The sequence below is a fragment of the Pyxicephalus adspersus genome, chromosome Z (assembly GCF_032062135.1).
Source record: "Pyxicephalus adspersus chromosome Z, UCB_Pads_2.0, whole genome shotgun sequence".
Classification (NCBI taxonomy): Eukaryota; Metazoa; Chordata; class Amphibia; order Anura; family Pyxicephalidae; genus Pyxicephalus; species Pyxicephalus adspersus.
Genome location: NC_092871.1, coordinates 53391337 through 53412583, shown reverse-complemented (window position 1 = coordinate 53412583; position 21247 = coordinate 53391337). Strand labels below are relative to the sequence as shown.

The 21247-nt window shown below is 40.8% G+C and overlaps 2 protein-coding genes and 1 long non-coding RNA gene across 3 annotated transcripts in view; 1 reads left to right on the top strand and 2 right to left on the bottom strand.

Annotated features, from left to right (window-relative positions):
• Nucleotides 1-3083: 3083 nt before the first annotated feature.
• On the bottom strand, nucleotides 3084-13774 carry LOC140344120 (uncharacterized). The gene is made up of 3 exons (XR_011923494.1): nucleotides 13669-13774; nucleotides 8229-8352; nucleotides 3084-4806 (listed from the first exon to the last, which is right to left on the bottom strand). It is a non-coding gene; the product is annotated as an uncharacterized lncRNA (long non-coding RNA).
• Nucleotides 13753-17880, top strand: MRPL41 (mitochondrial ribosomal protein L41). Its single transcript, XM_072431060.1, has 2 exons — nucleotides 13753-13875; nucleotides 17330-17880. Exon 2 carries the CDS (start codon nucleotides 17339-17341, stop codon nucleotides 17744-17746), a length of 408 nt encoding a protein of 135 aa, XP_072287161.1. The 5' UTR covers nucleotides 13753-13875; nucleotides 17330-17338; the 3' UTR covers nucleotides 17747-17880.
• Nucleotides 17881-20063: 2183 nt separating this feature from the next.
• DPH7 (diphthamide biosynthesis 7) overlaps nucleotides 20064-21247 on the bottom strand; it is an 11154-nt gene continuing 9970 nt past the window's right edge. Inside the window, exon 10 of the mRNA XM_072431059.1 lies at nucleotides 20064-21159. Within this exon, the coding sequence (XP_072287160.1) occupies nucleotides 20756-21159 (404 nt within the window). The 3' untranslated portion in view covers nucleotides 20064-20755. The remainder of the gene's footprint in view (nucleotides 21160-21247) is intronic.

Here is a 21247-nt window from a genome sequence, read left to right as displayed (position 1 = left end):
CAAATGCTTTAAATACCATTCTTGTGGGAAGCAATTTATTAAATAATGAAAAAGTGGACCTGTGCTATACAAAGAATAATATATTCAAAAACAATAATTTGTACAACAAAATACAATATTTTACTGAGTTTCTGTGTGATTTTTGTCTCTTAAACCAACGCGTTTCGTCCATTGGCTTCTTCAGGGGATGTTTTTTGGAGACTAATATTGTATTTTGAAAGTAGAGAAGGTGCAGAAACAACTTTGTTAGGTGATGATTTAGGTACTCTTGTATTGGTAGAATGTTGGAATAGCTCCTGATTAGGGTTATGACTAATCAGGTTATACTCCAAAGGAAACTTTGTTGGACAATGAGAACGAGGCTTGGCACGCCTTGTGCTTGTTTACAGTTTCTTTGACGGTTGTGACTAGTTCCCATCGAGTAGGAGAACCGTCCCTCTAGAGGATGGGAAGTAGCCTGCTTAGTATAAGCAGGCTATTTCCCATCCAGTACATTGATCTTTTCATGCCCCCTAGTGGTATGGTGCGGTATAGGGATAGAAAATTGCTCGCTCATATAGTGGTCAGGTCCAGTATTTGGATAGGAAATAGCCCGCTCATCTATATCAAGGGTAAAAAAACATTCAGTACAAGGAACTAATGATACTCACTAGTGTTAGGACCAGTATAGGAATAGGAAATAGCCCACTCACATATCATGGGTAATTCCCATCCAATACTTGTGCTTGTACTGGATGTGCATTAGCCTGGTCATATATGAGTGGGCTATTTTATATCCAAATACTAGACCTGACCATTAAGGAATAACGAGGTCCTTGTACTGGATGGGAATTAGCCTTCTCATATATGAGCAAGCTATTTTCTATCCTTATACCAGACCTGACCACTAGGGGGCATAAAAAGGTCCTTGTACTGGATAGGAAATCACCTGCTCATACTGAATAAAGGGTAAATTTATATGTCTCATCAGAAAAAGTCAATCCTCATAAAAAAAAAAAAAAAACATGTTTGCACTATATGTTAAAAAAATCTATTTGTCATATTTAGAAACTTATAGCAAGAGGCATGGCATACTGGTGGCTGAAAGTCATTAGGCGGATCTAGAAATACATTGAAGTCTTCTCCTAAGACACAAACTCCCTCTAGGAATCATGATAGATGTCGAAGCGCTGTCTACAAAAATTGGAGTTAGGGATAATTAGGGACATAAACTGTTGCATATGTACTTAAAATAGAACCAATGACTCCTTTCAGAAAAAGTATTCTACCATCAGCATCCTAATTGGTATGACCATTGGTCTTCAAATTGCCAGCTGTGTTTAGAGAGTACAACATTCACTCCCCTGGGTCTGGTGTCAGATGTGGACCCAAGATATGCCCAGGAATAGTATCGGTTCGTTCTCTTCAAGTTTGTTTCTTGTAGAAAGGCAAGGTTCATATTGCCGTTTGTTAGCATAAATCACACAGAAGAGCGGTCCACTTTTCAGGAGTATTTACCCCTCGGTATTAAGGGAGAGAATATTTAAATGGGCCATGAGGGAAGAATAAATCAATATATCAATAAAATAAGGGTAGGGTTAAGAGAATAGGGGAGGTGGTGCAGAAGCAAAACCAGAGTTGCTTGGTAGCTTTCAGATCTGAAGATGAGGTAGCCTCTGGTTGGCCTCCAACCCTGATATTTTTTCTGCAGTTGTGGTAGAGGCAACCTTGGGTAGGTTCCTGGGCAAGCTCCAAGTTTTAAAGACTTGTATGAATTTGTAGTAAGAAATCCTTGCAGAGTGAGACACAGGATCACAGGGCCTGCAGGATGTGTGGGCACCATTTTTGATTGACAATTCAAAGGCCCTGGGTCTCTACACCACAAAAATACTGTGGATGAAGAAGAAAAGTTAGATAAATCAGAACATATGAATCTTTAATTCAATATACCCATAGAACATACAGTACTTGCTCATAGAATCTGGGTATATATTAGTCTGAAATGACAAGCACTGGATCTGAAAGGATCTGCAGGTTTCTTGGCTCTATTCCTCTTGAACTTTCACCTTCCAGTGTCTCTCAGTGCATCAGAACAGGCGCCTGGGAAGAATTGGTCAACGACACATACACTCGTATGGTATCAAGCAATCTTCAACTTTATTATAACAAACATTATTTTATATACCATAACAATATGGCGTCGCGCATGCTCATTTAGAATGAATAGAAATTTAGTGGAAATTCACTAAAGTATATGTATCCTAAAAGATTATTTAGCAACATAATTTCAGACACATACAAAACACCTTGTTATTATTAAACAATCGATATTATCTGAGTTTAGCAGAATTAACAAGGACACTCATCTTGGCAGAACATCATGTTTATACATATATAGTATAAACAACCAAGGAATACATTCAGTTCTCACAACTAAGCTCTCATAAATAAAAACTGTAACAAAATGGAGTGTCTCAGGCAACAAAATGGAGTGTCTCAGACCCTTTCAATCCCCTCTTACTCAATGTACTCATGTCCAACGTTCCTTGGTCTAGGACAGAACGCCTGAAATGCTTGAAATAAGGAGGGAATACATTGAATACAGCAACACAGTAAGATTAGACAGACGATTATAATATTTCCATACATAAAGAGCGTTTTCAACCAGGTAATATTTTCAACCAGGTAATATCAGGTAACCAACTTAGAAACCAATCCCATCATGAGAATGATCCCACATCTTGTTTAATACCATGCACAATTTATTGCAATGCCTGCATTTCTTCCTCTATGGACTTTGAATGATCTGATAGGTTGAAACAACACATACCCTTAAAACTCTAGCATCCTAGATTATAAGATTCCTTAAGCAATAGATACCGTATTTTTCGGACCATAAGACGCACTGGACCATAAGACGCACCAGTTTTTAGAGAAGGGAAATGAAGAAAAAAAAGATTCTGAAACAAATAGTGTCCTAAAATATTTTCTGTGCAATAAAAACCAACATCACAGTCATGAACACATGTAATCAACCCTGTAAAGTAAACAGCAGCATTTAGAACTATTATTAACAAATAAAGTCAGCAAAAGACAAATCTATGCAATGACTGTCCCCTTCTGATCACTCTATGCCATTGATTGTCCCCTTCTGTTCACTTACCGGTAATTAAGTGTAGGGATCTCCGTTAGGGCAGGGATCTCTGTTAGGCAGGGATCAGCAGCTTGCTTCCTGGTGCAGAATGCGGGCTTGTTACTTTCAGTTTCACTCTGCACTGCAGCCAGGAGCAGACACATGCTGCACAGCCAGCATCAAGGAGACACGCACAGGAGAGAAACACGTTAAGAAACTTTTTTTTAACAGCATATGTGTGGGCTATATTTGGACCATAAGACGCAGGGACTTTTTTCCCCCAGTCTTCTGGGGGGAAAAAAAGTGCGTCTTATGGTCCGAAAAATACGGTAATCTACAGCAAATCTATTCTCTGACACTGCTCCTCTCAAACCTTGCAAATCTAGCAGTATATCAGCTAGAGTAGTGGAGGTATGATTCAGAGACTTTGCTAATTCACATGCAATAGAATTTATAGTACAAGCATTATATATAGCCAAACCTGGGACTCCTACAATAGATGCGCCCAGGCCAATACACTCAGAAGCACTTAATAGAGGCAACCCAGAGGTACAATCAGAAAACAATTGTTTAGCAATTGATCTTTTCCCTCTCCAATTATTCCTTGTAGGTCTCTCTCTTGGGAGTGCTACTATAAGTCTACAAAAGGCACAGGGACCTCCAGTAACATTACCAGGGATATAATTGAAAGTAACATTACCACAGGATAGGAACCACCCAGTGAGTAGTCCAATATCCTCATTTACACCAGGCACCGGATGGGTGGCTTTACAACTCATATTAGTAACATCACGTAGTGGTACCTTCATGCCTACACCAATATACTTTCCAGTACTATTATACGTGTATTGAAAATATGCTTTGACATTAGCGTATCCAACATTATTACTTGGAGAGCCATTCATCCAATGGAGATTGAGGCACATCCGACCAAAACTAAAACAGTTATGGGCTCCTGTGACATTAACAGTACTTACCATAATCTTATCCTTTGGCTTCCGGATATGACATTCCCCACAATAGTAGTATATGAGGGAGGGTAATGTGAATTCAGGATACTGTTGTCTGCTATACCACAATTGTGCTATTATGCTCGGAGGAGTGGCTACTGCAATTAAACTTGTGTGTGTAATATGTCTTGGGTTAAGAGGGTTCTGCAAACACATAGAACTAACATTTAGAGCTCTCATTAGTTTCACAATACTATTGTCCTCCAAATGGACTGATACTTCAGCCTCAATTGTCCTTTTTACTTACATATGTTGCCCTACATACTAGGGCAACATAATGACCTGTTCCTCTGTGTGCCACACAGAAAAGGCATCTCTTCAGGGTGATAGATGCATGTAGTTGTAAGCCATATAGGCAGAAACACACAAGTTACAAATTGTCAATAGACAAAGCACTCTCCCAGAATCCTGTGAGTTCAACATCTTCAGCCTGTGATAGGGCACTCTTCAGGGATTTCACACCTGCTTCACCCTCTTTGTCTCTGATGCCGGAGAAGGAACCTCCGGAACCCTTTTTACTCTGCTAGCGTGAATCCAAATTGGAGCCTCCTCTGTGAGAACCGCTGTCCTGGTAACTGCTACCACTCGAGTGGGTGGTCCAAGCGGGAACTCAGTCTGTTTCCGTCCTTTTGCCAGGCGTTGGACTATCACTACATCTCCTGGTTGGAAAGGATGCGTAGGTTCCTGTGAAGAGAAAGGAGAGGCACGAGCAACATTTTTCTCAATTTGATCTAAATTTTCTACAAGTTTTCTCACATATTCTGCCTGTACTACTTCTAGATCCCCTTTTTCTATCACGGGGGCTTTTGGACCCCAAGGAGTAGGGAAGGGTCTTCCCATTAGGACCTCAAATAGTGAGTAGCCAGTATTCTTATTAGGCTGCATCCTAATTTCTGCTAAGGCTACAGGCAAAAACTTTTTCCAATTTGTAAACGTACCTCCAATAATTTTCCTTAGTTTTTCCTTAATTGTTCTATTCATCCTTTCTACTACCCCTGAACTTTGAGGGTGGTATGGGACGTGGAACTTCCAATCAATCCTAAGGGCTTTAGAAAGCTCCTTACATATCCTGGACGCAAAAGCTGGTCCATTATCTGAATTGATTTGGACCGGACATCCCCATCTGGGGATGATCTCTTGTAACAAAATCTTTACCACAATTTGTGTAGTTTCATTGGTAGTAGGAAAAACCTCTGGCCATCTAGAGAACATATCCACAATTACAAGAGCATACTCCTACTTATTTCCTGTCTTTGGAATGTGGGTAAAATCAACTTGTAAGTGAGTGAATGGTGAAGTTGGGTAACTCAGATGCTGGTTTTGGGCTTTCTTTGAGTTATTTGGGTTGTTTCTGAGACATATAATACATTGTGAAACATAGGACTGTACCTTTGCTTTAAGGCTTGTATGAAAAAATCTCTCCTAATGAGATCAGTGGTTGCCTGTGCACCCCTATGGCCAAGGCCATGATATTGTGCAATAAAATTGGGGCGCTTGCAACTGGAATACATGGTTTCCCCTCTTTGCAGATAAGACCTATATCAGGATTTTGTACTGGACCCACCGACTGCCGTTCTGACTTGTCACTACTTGTTGCCAAATCCTGGAGACGTTGCAATAAATTGTCAGTAAGGGTAATTTCTGGAACTAGGGAGGGCATTTGAACTATTGCAGCCTCCCTAACAGCAGCTTCCTTTGCTGCCTTGTCAGCTAGGGCATTTACTCTTGCTATGTCCGTCTGAAGACCAGTATGTGCTTTACAATGGACAATAGCAACTTTGCTTGGCAATGGGATGGCAGCCAGGAGATCATGTACTAGGGTAGAATGTGAGATTTGCTTCCCATCTGCAGCTATGAAGCCTCTTCTCTGCCAGATTACCCCATGATCATGTACAACCCCAAAGGCATATTTGGAATCAGTGTATATATTCACATCTCTTCCCTCAAAAAGACAACAAGCTCTAATGAAAGCAATCAGTTCAGCTACTTGGGCTGACTGAAAAGGTATGGGATGTGATTCCAAAATAACATCAGGGAGTTGAACTACAGCATATCCCACATGATAAGTGTTGTCATTAGGGCGGGAACAGGATCCATCCACAAAAATATCAGGAGCCCCTTTAATGGGTGTGGACTGTAAGTGAGGTCTAGGTGAGGTGTGTTCATGTATGAGTTCAGAACATTCGTGGGGAGGAGGCAAATCATCCTGCTCTCCCTTTTATCCAAGTAGGGCATTTAGTATACACATTGGACCAAATATGAGTCCTGAGTATTTAATATGAAGCTGAGGATTAGATAACAACAAAACTTCATATCCACTCAGTCTTTGTGCTGTCATATGTTTTGTATGTGTATGCTTTTCAGTAGGGCTAAAACATTATGTGAGGTATGCAGAGTGGTGGGATGACCTAGGGTGATAGGCGTAGCCATCTCAGCGACCATGGCACAGGCATGGTACTGGAACCACTTTTGAGAAAAAAGCAACAGGGCAAAATTGCCATGGTTTTACAATTGTCCCTGGCAAATAAGTGAAACATCACGCCATAATTGGGTAGGCCCAGACCAGAACTTGAAACCATCACACTTTCAAATGACCAAAAGCTTGCAACTTTCATTAGACCATTTATTAAAATTAGACATCTCAGTCTTAGTGGCTTGTCTCAGAACATTGTCATAGTAGGAACAATCAGCCATCCATTGGCGGCAGTAACCAATCATACCAAGAAAGGTTAACATGTCTTTCTTGGTTTGTTGGCGGGGCAGACCCAGTACAGCAGTAATTCTGGCATGGCTGATTTTTCTCTCACCTTTACTGAGGACAAAGCCCAAATAATCAACACTTTCTGTACACCATTGTATCTGTTCCACATACTAGGGCAACATAATCCTTACAATTCTCCTATCTTAGGGGAAGGCATTTTTGTCTTATTCTGACCCATGTTTAGAAGAAGAGACTGACCAAGACAGAGAACACAGTTATTGTGTGCTGTTAGTGTTCACTTTATCTATCAGTTGTAGTGACCAATAGCTTATTTGTTTTAGATGTAGCCTCAATTATTCAAAGTTCCAGGCTCATTACCTATAGTCCTGGACTCATAGTATTCTTAACTAAAAATAAACACGTTAGGGGTGTCACTAACTAACCCAAGCTCATAACCTGTCCTGGGTTTAAAAAGTTAACTAGGCAGGATGAGAAAATATCTTAGAATAGGATGTACTCTGTCTTGGCAGTTCACAGCAAGGAGGAACCCTAACATTTTCAAACAGTGGAATAGCTTCCCCTATGCCCAACAACTCCTGAATCAATTCCAGCTACATACAGGTTTAACTTATAGAGCGGTTGTGATTTAGTATACCTATGGGGACACTCTAGTGGCAGACCATAAGTGTAAGTTTTAACCTGATTGCACTACAGCTCTAATAATATCCGTTCCAATATCCCCCTTTTTTTCTCTAATAATAATCCTACACAACAATTAACATATAACATCCTACACAACAATTATCATAACATGACATAGTTACCCAACTCGGTGCCACCGTGCTTTCACCTGTCTCGGGTCAATGATCAATAAGACCTAGCCGAGGAGGTGGTGCGTCTTACACCTTGTTGACAAAACCTTCAATGACCCTGCTCCGTACACTTACCACCCGGACACTTGTGTCATACAAACAAATTATCTTATACTTCTACGCGATAGAGGAGAGAAAGCAGAGAAAAAACAACAGCTGTTATATTCACAAACACTGAGACAGAAACACTGAGACAGACAAAAGTGAAAGTGGATCTGACCATGAGACACTGGGATGTGTGTAACATCACAACTCAAAAATGTGCTATACTGATTTTTCTCCTAAGAATCCTGATTCTTCTCCTAATAATCTCTTGTAGACGTGCACAAATCTACATGTAAGGACTTACACAATTAGTCCTATATTAAGACCTATCTTCCCTAAAGATAGTCCCTATCTTCTCCTAAGATAGTTAATTAGCACTTCTCTTCTCCTTTCTTTATCTAAAAAGGATTCAAGATAGAAGTAACAGAAAATATTCGGAAAGAAAAAAGAAAGTTCCCAACCCGTTAGGGAGGAATTCCCATACTCACCGAAAATTCTGTGTGCTCTATCCCGGCTTACGAGCCCCCAGCTGAAAGGATCTGCAGGTTTCTTGGCTCTATTCCTCTCAGATCTCTCACCTTCCAGTGACCCTCAGTACATCAGAACAGGCGCCTGGGAAGAATTGGTCAACGACACATACACTCGTATGGTATCAAGCAATCTTCAACTTTATTACAACAAACATTAGTTTATATACCACAACATGGCGTCGCGCATGCTCATTTAGAATGAATGGAAATTTACTGGAAATTCACTAAAGTATATGTATCCTAAAACATTATTTAGCAACATAATTTCAGACACATACAAAACACCTTGTTATTAATAAACAATCGATATTATCTGAGTTTAGCAGAATTAACAAGGACACTCATCTTGGCAGAACATCATGTTTATACATATATAGTCTAAACAACCAAGGAATACATTCAGTTCTCACAACTAAGCTCTCATAAATAAAAACTGAAACAAAATGGAGTGTCTCAGGTAACAAAATGGAGTGTCTCAGACCCTTTCAGGATCCAATGACAGTGCCATAGAAAATGCCACCGAGTTTCCTAAACCCATGCCAACTCATGCTCGTAGCAAAAAACAAGCAAACAAAACCCCCTAATCTATATTAAATAACATTAAAATGACATTGGTTAGCTACTGCTTACTCTCCTTGCATAATATCTTAGCTACATACAGAGCTGAATACCTTTGTAAACTCATCCAAAATGGCCACGTAATGACTAAAGCTCACCAATACAAAGGACAATGTCACTGTACAATCAGCTTTAGATATAACTAGATAGGTGGACCTACCAAAAACATCTGATCAATATTTTTTCAGTGTGGCTGGCCTATGCATTACATATGTGTTTTTGGATAAAGAGGAGATTGTGTAGATTGACTGTAACATGTATGTCAGTACTTAGGTCAGTTTTGGATGGGCAACCACAGTGGTTGCATTTGTCCTGTGCTTTTGGCACCCCAACCTCATGGATGGATGAACAGGGGAAACCCTGATGATGGCTCAAGCATCATCAGGGATCCTCTTTTCTCAGCCAATCACGGAGCACTAGAGGTGAATGGGGAGACTTGTCCTCATTTAACACCTAGGGGGCCTGGGGATCCCACACTGTAAGGAGTCCCACAGTTGTGCTCATAACATGAATGCAGCTGTGGGAATCATCTTTCATTGTGGGTTAACCTTGAAAATCAAAAAAGCTAAGTTTAAAAGTTACACTAAACACACACATTTCATAAATTACTTTAACAATAAAGCCTCCTCTTCTACTTTGTTTTAATTTATCTCTTATTAGATAGCTGTTCACTGGTGTACAAATCTAAAGGATGTCAATGAATGATTGGAATGTCCAACTGTAGAAGAACCAACATTGCACACCTTTAGTACTGCCTCAGGCTATAAGGTGAACTCCTCCAAAACGGAGGCCTTACCACTACACATGCCTATCTCACAACTGTTGGCGCTACAAGGCAGTTTTTCCTTTTTATGGCGGGATTGCTCCCTAAATTATTTGGGCACTCAAATTACAGCCACATATGGCCAACTGTATGCTCGTACCTTTCCCCCACTGTTTAAGGAGATATATAATTACCTGAACAAATGGAAGGGGCATTCTCTGTCTCTTATGGGCCGTATAGCATCTGTGAAGATGATGCTATTACCCAAGCTACTTTATTTATTTGAGACCCTTCCGGTCAGGGTTCTGGTTTTGACCGTGAAAAAGCTACAGGCTGGCTTTTTTAATTTTATTTAGGCATATAGGAGACATAGACTGTCCAAGACAGTGGTTTGTACACCCAAAGATCTGGGTGGCCTAGGGGCCCCGGATTCTATTAAATACTATATAGCGGCCCACCTTCGATTTCTGCCCGCATGGACCAAATTGTTTTCCTCCAGTGTCTGCCGGGAGATAGAGGAGGCCTGGCTCGCCCCTCTGCACCTCAATGTTATGCTATGGAGTTCTTCACTGCTACTGACAGATAGAGATTTACTCGCACCGATGGTGTTTATGAGGAATATATGGAGAGCTCACAAACTTAAATATGGCATTTCCGCCCCTGCCTCTGTACTTACCTCTATTATACACACCCCCCTGATACCCGACAGCCTTACCAGATCTATGTGGCTACCCTAGAGTGAGAGAGGGCTTTTTCATATTCAGGATATTTTGCATCCCTTGGAGCGGAGATTACTTACCTTCCCGGAGTTGCGGGAGAACTATGACCTCCCCCGCACCTCCTTTTTGCATACTTAAAAATCAGGCATTTTGTCCTCTCTCTTCAGCAATCTCTCAGCTTTTCTCAAAAAACTCCCTTTGAAAGGTTGTGTGCAGCTGGTCCCTATGCTAAGGGCCTTATCTCCTCTATCTACCATCTTCTTCATGTGTCAACAAGGGAGGCCTCTGGTAAATTTGTTTATATGTGTACATGGGAAACTGTCTTGGGCCGCACCCTTGATGGTGAGGAGTTTTCTGCCGTCTGGTAGGCAGCAAATAAAAGCTCCATTTGTACTCTATTTAAAGAAAATTTATATAAGATTTTATTCCGGTGGTATCACACCCCAGACGTGCTCCATAGGCTGTTCCCAGAGGCTGATCCGACTTGTTGGTGCTGTAGGTCCTATCGCGGGACGCTAGAACACATTTTTTGGTTCTGCCTTATTATACAAAGTTACTGGGATAAGGTTAACCAGCTACTGGGGAAGGTGACCAAATGCCGATCTATTTTAGATCCTCTACATCACCTGCTAGGGTTGCCCTTAACAGGTCCTACCAAGCTCATATCCAAGCTCACCACACACATTTTAGTAGCGACACGTACCCTGATCTCCACTAAGTGGAAGTCTGTTTCCCCTCCATCCTTAGAAGAACTATACGCCCGCATTCAGGATATCTGAATGATGGAATACCTTACTGCCCTGCTCAGGAACACTGTCACTAAATTCGAACAGGTCTGGGAGCCATGGGATGACTATTATGCTCACTTACAGATGTGATGGTCTTATTTTGCTCCCCTCCTTTTGTTATATAGCAAATTGCCTCAGAATCCCCTATTCCTCCCTCCCCATTTTTGATGTTATGTCCTGTATACAGGAATTTACTGGTTTGTCATGTTTATTGCTGGAAACCACATTGCATTATTTGCACTCCACTATTGCTATTTTTTTCTTGTAGCTTTTATGTATGTATATGTGTATATGTAATCTACTAGAACCCCTATTCGGACATATTTCTGTAAGTTACAGGTCTACAATTTAAAAAAAAAAATTTCATGAAAAACGATGGATCACTTTTGGTACAGAAATCTAGACCTCAGTGTAACGCTCAGGAGGTTAAACTTTGAATGTTTTGATGTTCATTTTGCAAGTTAGGAAGGTATTGTTAATGCTATGTTATTGTATTTGTAGCCATATTGTTTTACTGCAATATTATGTCTCTATTACCACCTTTATTGTTTGTTCTGCATAAATATTTTCTAATCCAGCTTTCCACCCATGATGGATCCAAATTGCATATTGGTTTTGTAGGTATTTTTGAATGCAATATTTCTTGGGCCATTTTTGAACTATTTTGGCCTTATATGGAAGTGTGGGTTTAAATGTGTTTGTATATTTTTTTTTATTTTGTCATGTAAATTTATTGGTCTGTGTGGTCTCTATATTTTAATGTGACCTTTTAGAAAATGTGTTTTGAAAAGTTGTTTTAAAATGTTATAGTTTTTTGGGTTTGTTTCTGTGATCTCCTTTACAATCTCCCAGGATCTTTTAACCTTGGGTAATCCAACAGACCTGCAATTTTACTCAATTGTGATTGTTTTTAAGCATCTCCTTTCTATGAATTGGTGAAAGGGTAAAAACAGCACAATTGTCATATTAAAACTCAGTTAATTGTTGTGCATCATTGTGCACAAAACCTTCAAATTTAAAAGATAGCCTATTTCTTCCTATGATTTCTGATGTCATGGGCTTGGCTCGAAGTAACATTCATGAATGATACTGCTTCTGGTTAAAGGAGGAATCCACCTTTATGTGCTTTTACTACCAAACTGAGGTGAGTAAGTCCATATATAGTGGGCCAAGGTCTGAAATGCCATTCAATCCTGCAGAAACACCCTGAAAGGCTGGAAAAGCAAGAAATTAGGTTTGGCACAAAGTGTATTTGTCCCTGGTAGTTTTATATACTAGTACTAGTATAGTAAACACCTAAATAATGCATACACTCCAGTATTTATTGAGCACAATTAAGTGGAGTAACAACAGAACATCTGTTCGTTTCTAGGAGTGCCTAAGCCTGCTTGTGAGCTTGGCAATCAATGTGGTTTGATGTTGTGCTTTGCAACCTGGACCTCCTTCCATCACCATCAGGTGTGTTAGAATGAGTATGCAACTCAGCTGGACAACTAATTCACAACCAGTTTGGACAACAAGTGGAAGTGTGTTTGTATACAATAGTGCTAAGATCAGGCAGCACAGCACAATAACAACAAACCTTTAACACTACTACCAATGGAGGAGTTGTGTGACAATCCTTTTTTTAAATATTTGATTCATCTAAAGCCAAACTATAATGAAATTTGAATCGGATCCAAAATGCTTTTGAACATTTTTTTTTTACATTCATACTATTGTGTGATGAGAAGACATAATAAAAGTTCTAATTAGTATATATCCAGCTTGATATAAATTAGCACTTACTAAAAAAAACTGTAGGTGCACACAGAACAGGGAGCAGGTGTGCACTAATTGATTGCCAGGACCTCACCATTGACAGAGCTTAACAGATTGTTACCCACCCAACCCCAGACATTCTGTGGGGCGCATTATCCCCCCCACCCCAGACATTCTGTGGGGTGCGTTGTCCTCCCCCCCACCCCAGACATTCTGTGGGGCAATAGGAGTGCACCCCATCACCTGTCTCTCCCCCTCCTATACCCTGATATTACCTCAAAATAATAGAAGTGCACCGCATCACCTGTATCTTCTCCTGTACCCCCATATCACCCTTAAAAACATAGCCCCCCCCCATTATCTGTCTCCCTCCCGTACCCCCCTATAACCTCACAGCAATAGGAGTCCAGTCCATCACCTGTCTCCCCCTCCTGTACCCCCATTACCCTGCAATACCACCAGTATACAGAACACCTGTCCTCACTTTTCTCCATTCTTTTATATCCCAATATGACAATACCAGTTCACTCCATCATTTGTCTGACACTTCCTTCACCCCTATTTCATCCTACAAAAATACCAATATATTCCTGTCACCTAACCCCCCCACCAATATCCCCGTGCAATGTCAGTGCCCCCATCACCTGTCTCTCCATATCACCCTACATATTTACCAGTTCTACCTATATTAAGGGTATGACACCCCAGAATTACCCTTACAGCTTATATTATATAAATCACACAGATACCTGCTTTGCTGTGTGAGGCGACTGACAATCCATTCGCATCGCAACTGCAGTTTCCCGGACCTGAAGTTTGATCAGTGAAGCCCCGCCCACTTCCGGTTTTCTGGGAGCGTCACTTCCGTGTCCTTCTACTGGATGGGAACTTGACGCTACCTTTCTTTGACTGCGTGACATTGAATTTGCGGTGGGCTCCTATCGCGGCGGGTTAAGGTTAGTTGTATGTGTGCTGTATATCTGTAACGTATTACTTCACCAGTCTGATAGAGAAGTAATTTCCTCAGAACTAGGCTGGTAGGCTTAGGGGTCTTCCACTGGTGTCTGCTGCTGAAACATGTGCAGCTCGTCTCTTGTCAGCAGGCTACATAGTAGAATTGCAGAGTTCCCAGCTCTCCTATATTTTAAGGCTTGTCTTAGGATTGTTTCCTAAAATTAACTGTACCTAAACTCAATATTTTTACTTTACATAAAGGGGTAGACAACCCTTTTATAGGAGGCTCTTGGTTGCACCTTTTGCGTATGCCCGGGCATCTCAGCCATGCGCAGAAGGAGCCTTTTTGCCAAAAGAGAAAGAAACTGCCTCATGCATGGGCAGTGAAATCAGCACGTTTTTTCCCCCAATCTATGTCACCCGATCTCGAATCTGTATCGGGTGATGTAAGAAGAACCCAGAAGAACAGAGAGAAGATGGCAGCGCTCCAGCACAAAGATCGGAACGACGCGGGACCCTATGGAAGAAACCTCCCAATAGATCGAGTGCTCTGCGGGATTGAAGGTAAAATAATTTTTTTGTTTTGGGTAGTTTTTAGGTTTACTTCCTCTTTAAAAGCCCATGTTTGAATTTCCTATTCATTGCAAAAGGCTAATCTACACCAGGGCGTTTCCTTGTGGCACGTTTTTGAGTGTTATCGATAACGCTCCTTGCAACCTTTTACAAATTAAAATGCAGGGAAAACAGTGTCCACTGACAATGTTGGCATTTTCCCGCATTTATAAATGCCTGAAAACATAAATGTGGTAAAAACATGCATAGATGTTTTCCAACAGTTTACCCACCCCGCCGTATTACCGAGTGTGACTCAGGGTGAAATTTCTTTACAGAAAACAGAAACCCCAAACCACACTCGAGGTGAAATTAAGGACTTACCTGGGCCTCACGAGCCAGTGGCGTCCTCCAGCAATGTCAGCCCAGCATCTAGGTCCACTTGGTGATGCCTGGCCGGCATCGGCCTCCCCTGGTCTCACATCCCAGAGTGTGAGCATTGGAGATGCGAGACTAGGGGATGCAGATGCTGGCTGCGTATGCGACATGTGTGCGGGCGGCGTGCATGCTTCTGGGGAGGTAGGTAGAGATTTAAAATTGGAAGTATTTTTACATGTCAAATGAAATTATTTCACATGTAAAAATGCTCAAATATCTATCCTGCTAAGGAGGTTAAAAGCAAGCTTTAAAATGCCTAAATTTCAAACATGGGCTGTAGTGAGAGAATATATAGGGCACCATCTCTGATCCCTTTGTGAAAACCAGGTCACTTGCCTGTTATGCTGATCCAAAGGCTTCAATGCTTTCCAAGTCACTGATATGGAACGAGTGAGCTATGAGTTCAGACCTCACTTGCTGCAAGCTGGATTAGTGACTTGGAAGGTGTTGCAGCCAGATAGCCAGGCAACTAGCACATTTAGAAGATCTCTTCTTTTAGTACATCTGTCCCGTAAAATTAGACTGTGATCTTCCCCATCAAATATACTACAGGTCTCAGCAAATCCAGGTTAGTCATTGTCATCGGAGCATTTGGAGACTTTGCCAGCTCAGGGATGAGATGAAGGTAGATCTTCTAATTGGGACATTTTTGCTCCTAATTGTTCTAAAAGTGACTCTGCTTTATTAGAAAACATGGGTAATATGTTTGTTGTGTCATTTGTTTCTCGGATATGTGTTGGAGCATCTCCAGGGTGTATCCAATACCTGGCCCCCCAATTATTACTGCAGTTCCATATTCAGAGTTCTGTGTGCCTACAGGACACACTATTGCAGTGTTTTGCAGGTGGTAAAAAAAGGGGGTGTGGCAAAACACGGCAAATTCAGTGCTCCCAGTTGTTTATGCCATGGGTATCCAGTAACCTCTTATTGTTTCAGTTCTACCTTCTCCCAATTATTTGTTACAACTTTGTAATGCCTGCCCCGTTAGTATATCCAATTTTTCTATTCTATGTATTTTGCACAACTGTCCTATGCCATGTATTGTGACCCAACTTACTAGTGTTCTAAGTTTTAAGAGTGTAATCCTTTGTAGTAGTGTAATAGTATAATGAATGTGGTGTAACAAGTTAGGTTTAGCTCATATTAACAGCAAAAAACATTTACCCCTTCTGAGTGACTTCTGGCAACTGCTAGGCACCTAGGATTGGTAACAGGCGGTAAGTGCTGGGCATCTAGGATTGGTAACAGGCGGTAAGTGCTGGGCACCTAGGATTGGTAACAGGCGGTAAGTGCTGGGCATCTAGGATTGGTAACAGGCACCTATATTTTCAGTTTTGTACCCCCACCCTCAGAGAAATTGGTGTACAAAGAAGAGAAGCAGACAGTAGTTTCATAGGTATAGATTTGACAGGTAGGTATATATTTAGGCCCCAACCCAATGCTCCTTGCTATGTTAGTGGCTCCGGGGCCCCAATTTGCACTTTCAATTTAGGACTCCTAGTTGCACTTTCCTCTCAAACAGCAACCCCAAAGTTCAATTTTCATAACTTTTTACATTTGTGACCCCCATATCTTGAAATTCTTTAAAGCTGTAATAACTGTATAAACTGTAAAAACTGTAATAACTAGTATCTATGAGGGTCCCCTGTACACCCTGAAAATTACAGGTGATTGTGATATACATATTAGGAGATATGGAGGTTTGTACACACAGAGCTAGAGATTTCACAGGCAGAGCTGGTGCTATGAGATGGGGGCGGGGCTGCCTGTGTCCCCTTCACATGAAGGCTGAACTGTGTGTGCTCACCTCTCATCGGCAGCAATCCTCTGAACGGATGACACAGAGCACAGAGCAGCCTCACTGAGATCTGTGCATCTGAGGATGAGAGCTGCCGAGAGCTGGGCAGGGCATTCAAAGCAGCCGGGCGGAGCAACCGGCTAAAATCCTCTGGGGAGAACTATGAATTGTCATTGCAGCTTATTGGACTGAGCAGCAATATGTGAAAGTGCAGTGGAGTGAGACTTGTTAGTAAATTGTCTTTACGCTGTCACAATATAATTATCATTTATATTTGTAAAATTTAAAGCTGAAACTGTCGGAGATAAATTAATACCAGGACTAGAACTGGTGAAAAAAAATCTTGAGCCTAGACGTGTCATGAGTAAAGTGCTTCTACAGGTTGGGAGATTGGTGAACAGTTTGTGCTGCCCCCAGAAGAGCCCATTGACCGTGATAAGGTGGTGTTGGTAAGAGGATGGTGCACATTGCCACCCTCTAGAAATGATCAGGTATCTTTAGAGCACCCAGATCACATCTATATTAGTCAGTAGTTGGCTGCATTAGAAAGGTTAAATTGCAGTTGGTGTATACATTTGTGTATTGCCTGGGGTGAGTTCCTGACTACTTGGAGCTGGGTGCAATTTCTAGTTACATTCTAAAACTTTTTTTTTTAATTTTTCTTTTAGCATACTACCATGGGGCTGCTTCAGAATGTTGTACGAGGCCTTGTTCGCGGTTCAGACAGAATGGCTGAGATCACCAGTAAATTTGGACCAAAGTCCTTCAACAAAGGACGAGGAGCAAAGAAGATGGGGTACTTGACCGCCAACCGCAAGTTTATCAAAGTGAAGGAGATGGTGCCGCAGTTCATAGTCCCTGATCTTACTGGGTTTAAGTTGAGGCCATATGTCTCTTACAAGGCCCCTCCAGGAGCAGAGGAGGAAATGACAGCCAACAAGCTGTTCTCGGAAACTGTAGCTCCAGCCATTCAGAAGGACATTGAGGAGGGAACCTTTGACCCTAAATACTTGGAAAAATATGGATTTGAGCCAACACAGGAGGGAAAACTATTCAAACTCTATCCAAAGAATTATATTCAATAGTCCGAATGTTACAAGAAGTCTCATCCTGGATTCTTGTTCACAGTACCGATTGTCATATTGTAGTACATTTGTCTTTTCTAATTAAATGCAATAAAAATCAAGCCTTTTTTGGGCAAAATAAGCAAAAGAATAAACACAGTATACATTATTCTACATACATTCTAAACAGTGAGATTGTTCCCTACTTCAGCTTCCTGGAGGAAGGTGAGGATGTTGATAACTGAATAAATGGGCAAAGAGGTGACACAGTAAGATCATTTGCATAGTGTTGGCTGCTAAAATAGCTTTAAAGCCAAATTCCCGACTGATGCCAAGTAGCAGATACTTACCTTTCATTTGCTCTCCAGTGCTCCATTCAGCAGGTAGGAGTGAATTAAAGTCCTGTTTATGCTCTGAAAGCCAGGATATGAGGGGTATACATTTTCCCAATAGGAATAAAGCAAACATGACATGGCACTCTAAATCAGTGTTTTTCAACTTTTTTGAGCCACGGCACATTTTTTTACATTGAAAAAATCCTGCGGCACACCATTAATCAAAAATGTTACAAAATGACACTCTGTAGCTAATTCTTTTGTCTCTAAGAATGAACAAGAAAACTATGTTACCTACTGCCACCCACTGACATGGAAGAGTATTACATTACTCTGCCAGTCACTACAGCACAGACACTCGACAATGGTAATTGGATAATTTCCCACGGTACACCTAAAGATCCCTCATGGCACACTAGTGTGCCGCGGCACAGTGGTTTAAAATCACTGCTCTAAATGATCCTCCAAAATAAACTTCACTGAACAGTTAATTAACCCATAACAAAGACACAACCATATCTGGTTGCAATTACATTGGCATTGATACTGTTTGGAGTGGTGCGTGGGCTTCAAAAGTCTGTTTGACTGTGACAACAAAGCTATAAAAACCCTGATAAAAATGTTCTTCTCAACTTTCAAACCAGACTAGAAAAAAGTGTCCAGAGTTCCACTTTAATGCTGTCTGGGGCTCAGTTCCTCTCCTTGTTGAAAGCATTTCAAACTAGGTGTCCTTTCTCTAGTACCTCCTAAAAAGGAATCAATGATTTAGAAAAACAAGCTCTTTTATTTTTTTAATTTGTTAGTACAGTACCAAAAATACAGATCAGTATGTGCTGTAGATGATGACAAAAGCAGTGAGTCATGACCCTCCTAATATAAATACATTTGCTGCTATATTGGACTGTGCTCTTCAGTTATTGTATATACAATGCTGTATAGGCTTTAGGAAATTATGTGTGATAAACAGGAACATGATGTATGTTTATTGCTTCATATTTTCATGTTTCAGAAATACAAAGATTATTACATGGACCCTATGTCATTACATTTATCTCATTTAAAATAAAAGGCAACTTTGTTTAGCCAACATTAAAGGAATGCAGAGCAGTACCCTGTACTTTGAGGTGTAAAGGCGATTGATTCTTTCAACATTTTTGATAATGAACTGCTGCATATCTGATCAGGCAATGGCTGGGTTCACATGATGTCAGCAGGGTGCGAGGGGTATATATGAAGGGAGAAGTGCAGGTAAATATGTTGCTTTGCATTGATAGAGCAGAGGTTCACTTTAAGGTGCAGGAGACACAAGGCAAATAGTGAAAATTCATTTCTATCCAATAGATGCTGGCACAGAACGAAAAAAGAAAAGTCACAGAACGAAGCAGCATGCTGGGTTTACAGCTGACACTTTTCTGCTCTCAATTTCTTCAATGCATGGATTATATCTCTTTCCTGTATAGTGTTGTACTTTGCATCATAACTACTTTAAATGGCTCTTCCTATTTCTTTCTTCTTGAAATCAGGTACCACAAGCTGCCTTTAAATCTGATGTGCACACCTCTAACACCCTAATCAGATATCAGATTTATGTCCATGGAAAAAAATTTTTTGTGATTGTTTCATCGTTTCGCTCCGTTGTCATCCCCCCGGCGTCTTGCTGGTCTTTGCAGGTCCTGGGGACACATCCTTCCTCTTCTGTCTTCAGCCTGCAGAGACGATCTCTGGCGTTTCCCGGTGACGTCGGTGCAGGCACCAGTTCGAGCGGGAGGTGGGGCGGGAAACTCAAATAATTTTGTATTGGATTCAATACAAAATAGCTGTATTAAGTCCAATACAAAGAATCTTCATAAAATATATATATATATATATATATACCGTATTTTTTGCAGTATAAGACGCACTTTTTCTTCCCCAAAACTGGGGGGGAAAAGTTAGTGCGTCCTATACGACAAAGGTGTGATAAAATAACTAAAATAATATACTCACCCGATACCCGATTGGTGAGTTATGCCTAAGAATTAAAGGGCCTACAATGTAAAAATTCTATTAAAAAAATGTTACCGCTTTTTGCGTGTAGATACGGACAGAATTAGACCGCTGGGGAGGTTAAAGGATGATTGGGGGCCCAAGTAAGAAGATAGCTCTCTAATGACAAAAGAATTCATTGTATTATCGACAGTAAGCCTTTATGTGCTTACTGTATCTATTAGGGGGAATTACACAAATCCTGTATGACCATCAGCACTGGCCCTAAGGGGAAATCTCCACAGGCTACAGACAGCACTAAAAACCTGAAAGGCTCCAAAAACTAATATTTTGGCTAGGTTTTAATGTTAAATTCCTACCGTACCAGGTTTAAAATAAAAGACTTGTACAGTCACTAAATATTTCAGCTTACCAGTCCATAAGGTCTAAAGGAAGGAAGGAAAAAGCAAGGAAAAAAATAGCTGCCCTGATGCATCAGTGTGTCATCTTCTGCGTTATTAAAATTCTAATATCCAGAAGATATTGTAGTGGGGTGTCACACATTTTAAAATGTATATACATTTTATCCGAATTGATGGATCTGATCTGATTTTAGCATCAGAAAAGATTCCAGGCCTTTAGGCCTGGACATGCAGAACAGGAGGTAGTGTGTTCTAGGACAGATTGGTAAACCTTAATGAGGCCAAAAGAGACAGGATCATTTTCCATACTATGTCCTTTGCCACCTCCAGACGTGCAGGACATGGTCATAAAAGGAGCATGTTGCCACCAAGCTGGTGTTTGCTGGTCCATATTTAGCTAATGATTCTGCTAGAGTCTTGTTGTCTACATCCTTCGTTACATGGTCAGTTTCACGCGAGTTTTCTCCATGCTCATCCTCAAGATCTATATCAAAGCAGGACGTAGGTGACTCATAGGAGATTTTCAGATTCTCCAAAGGTTGGTCAATATGTGTTGAAGCCCCATCCGAGCTTGTGGTACCTGCCTCCTTTGTATACAAGGAAGAAGGCTCAGGACTGGTCGATGAATTGTATAAAGGGGACAAAGTGGACCAATCCGCTCCATAGGCTAAGGAGTTGTGAAGAACATACGAAGAAATGATAGGACAGCCATCTAGTAAAGGAAAATATTAACTATTAGATTGAGCTGTACATTGATTATATATATATATATATATACACACACACTATATATATATATA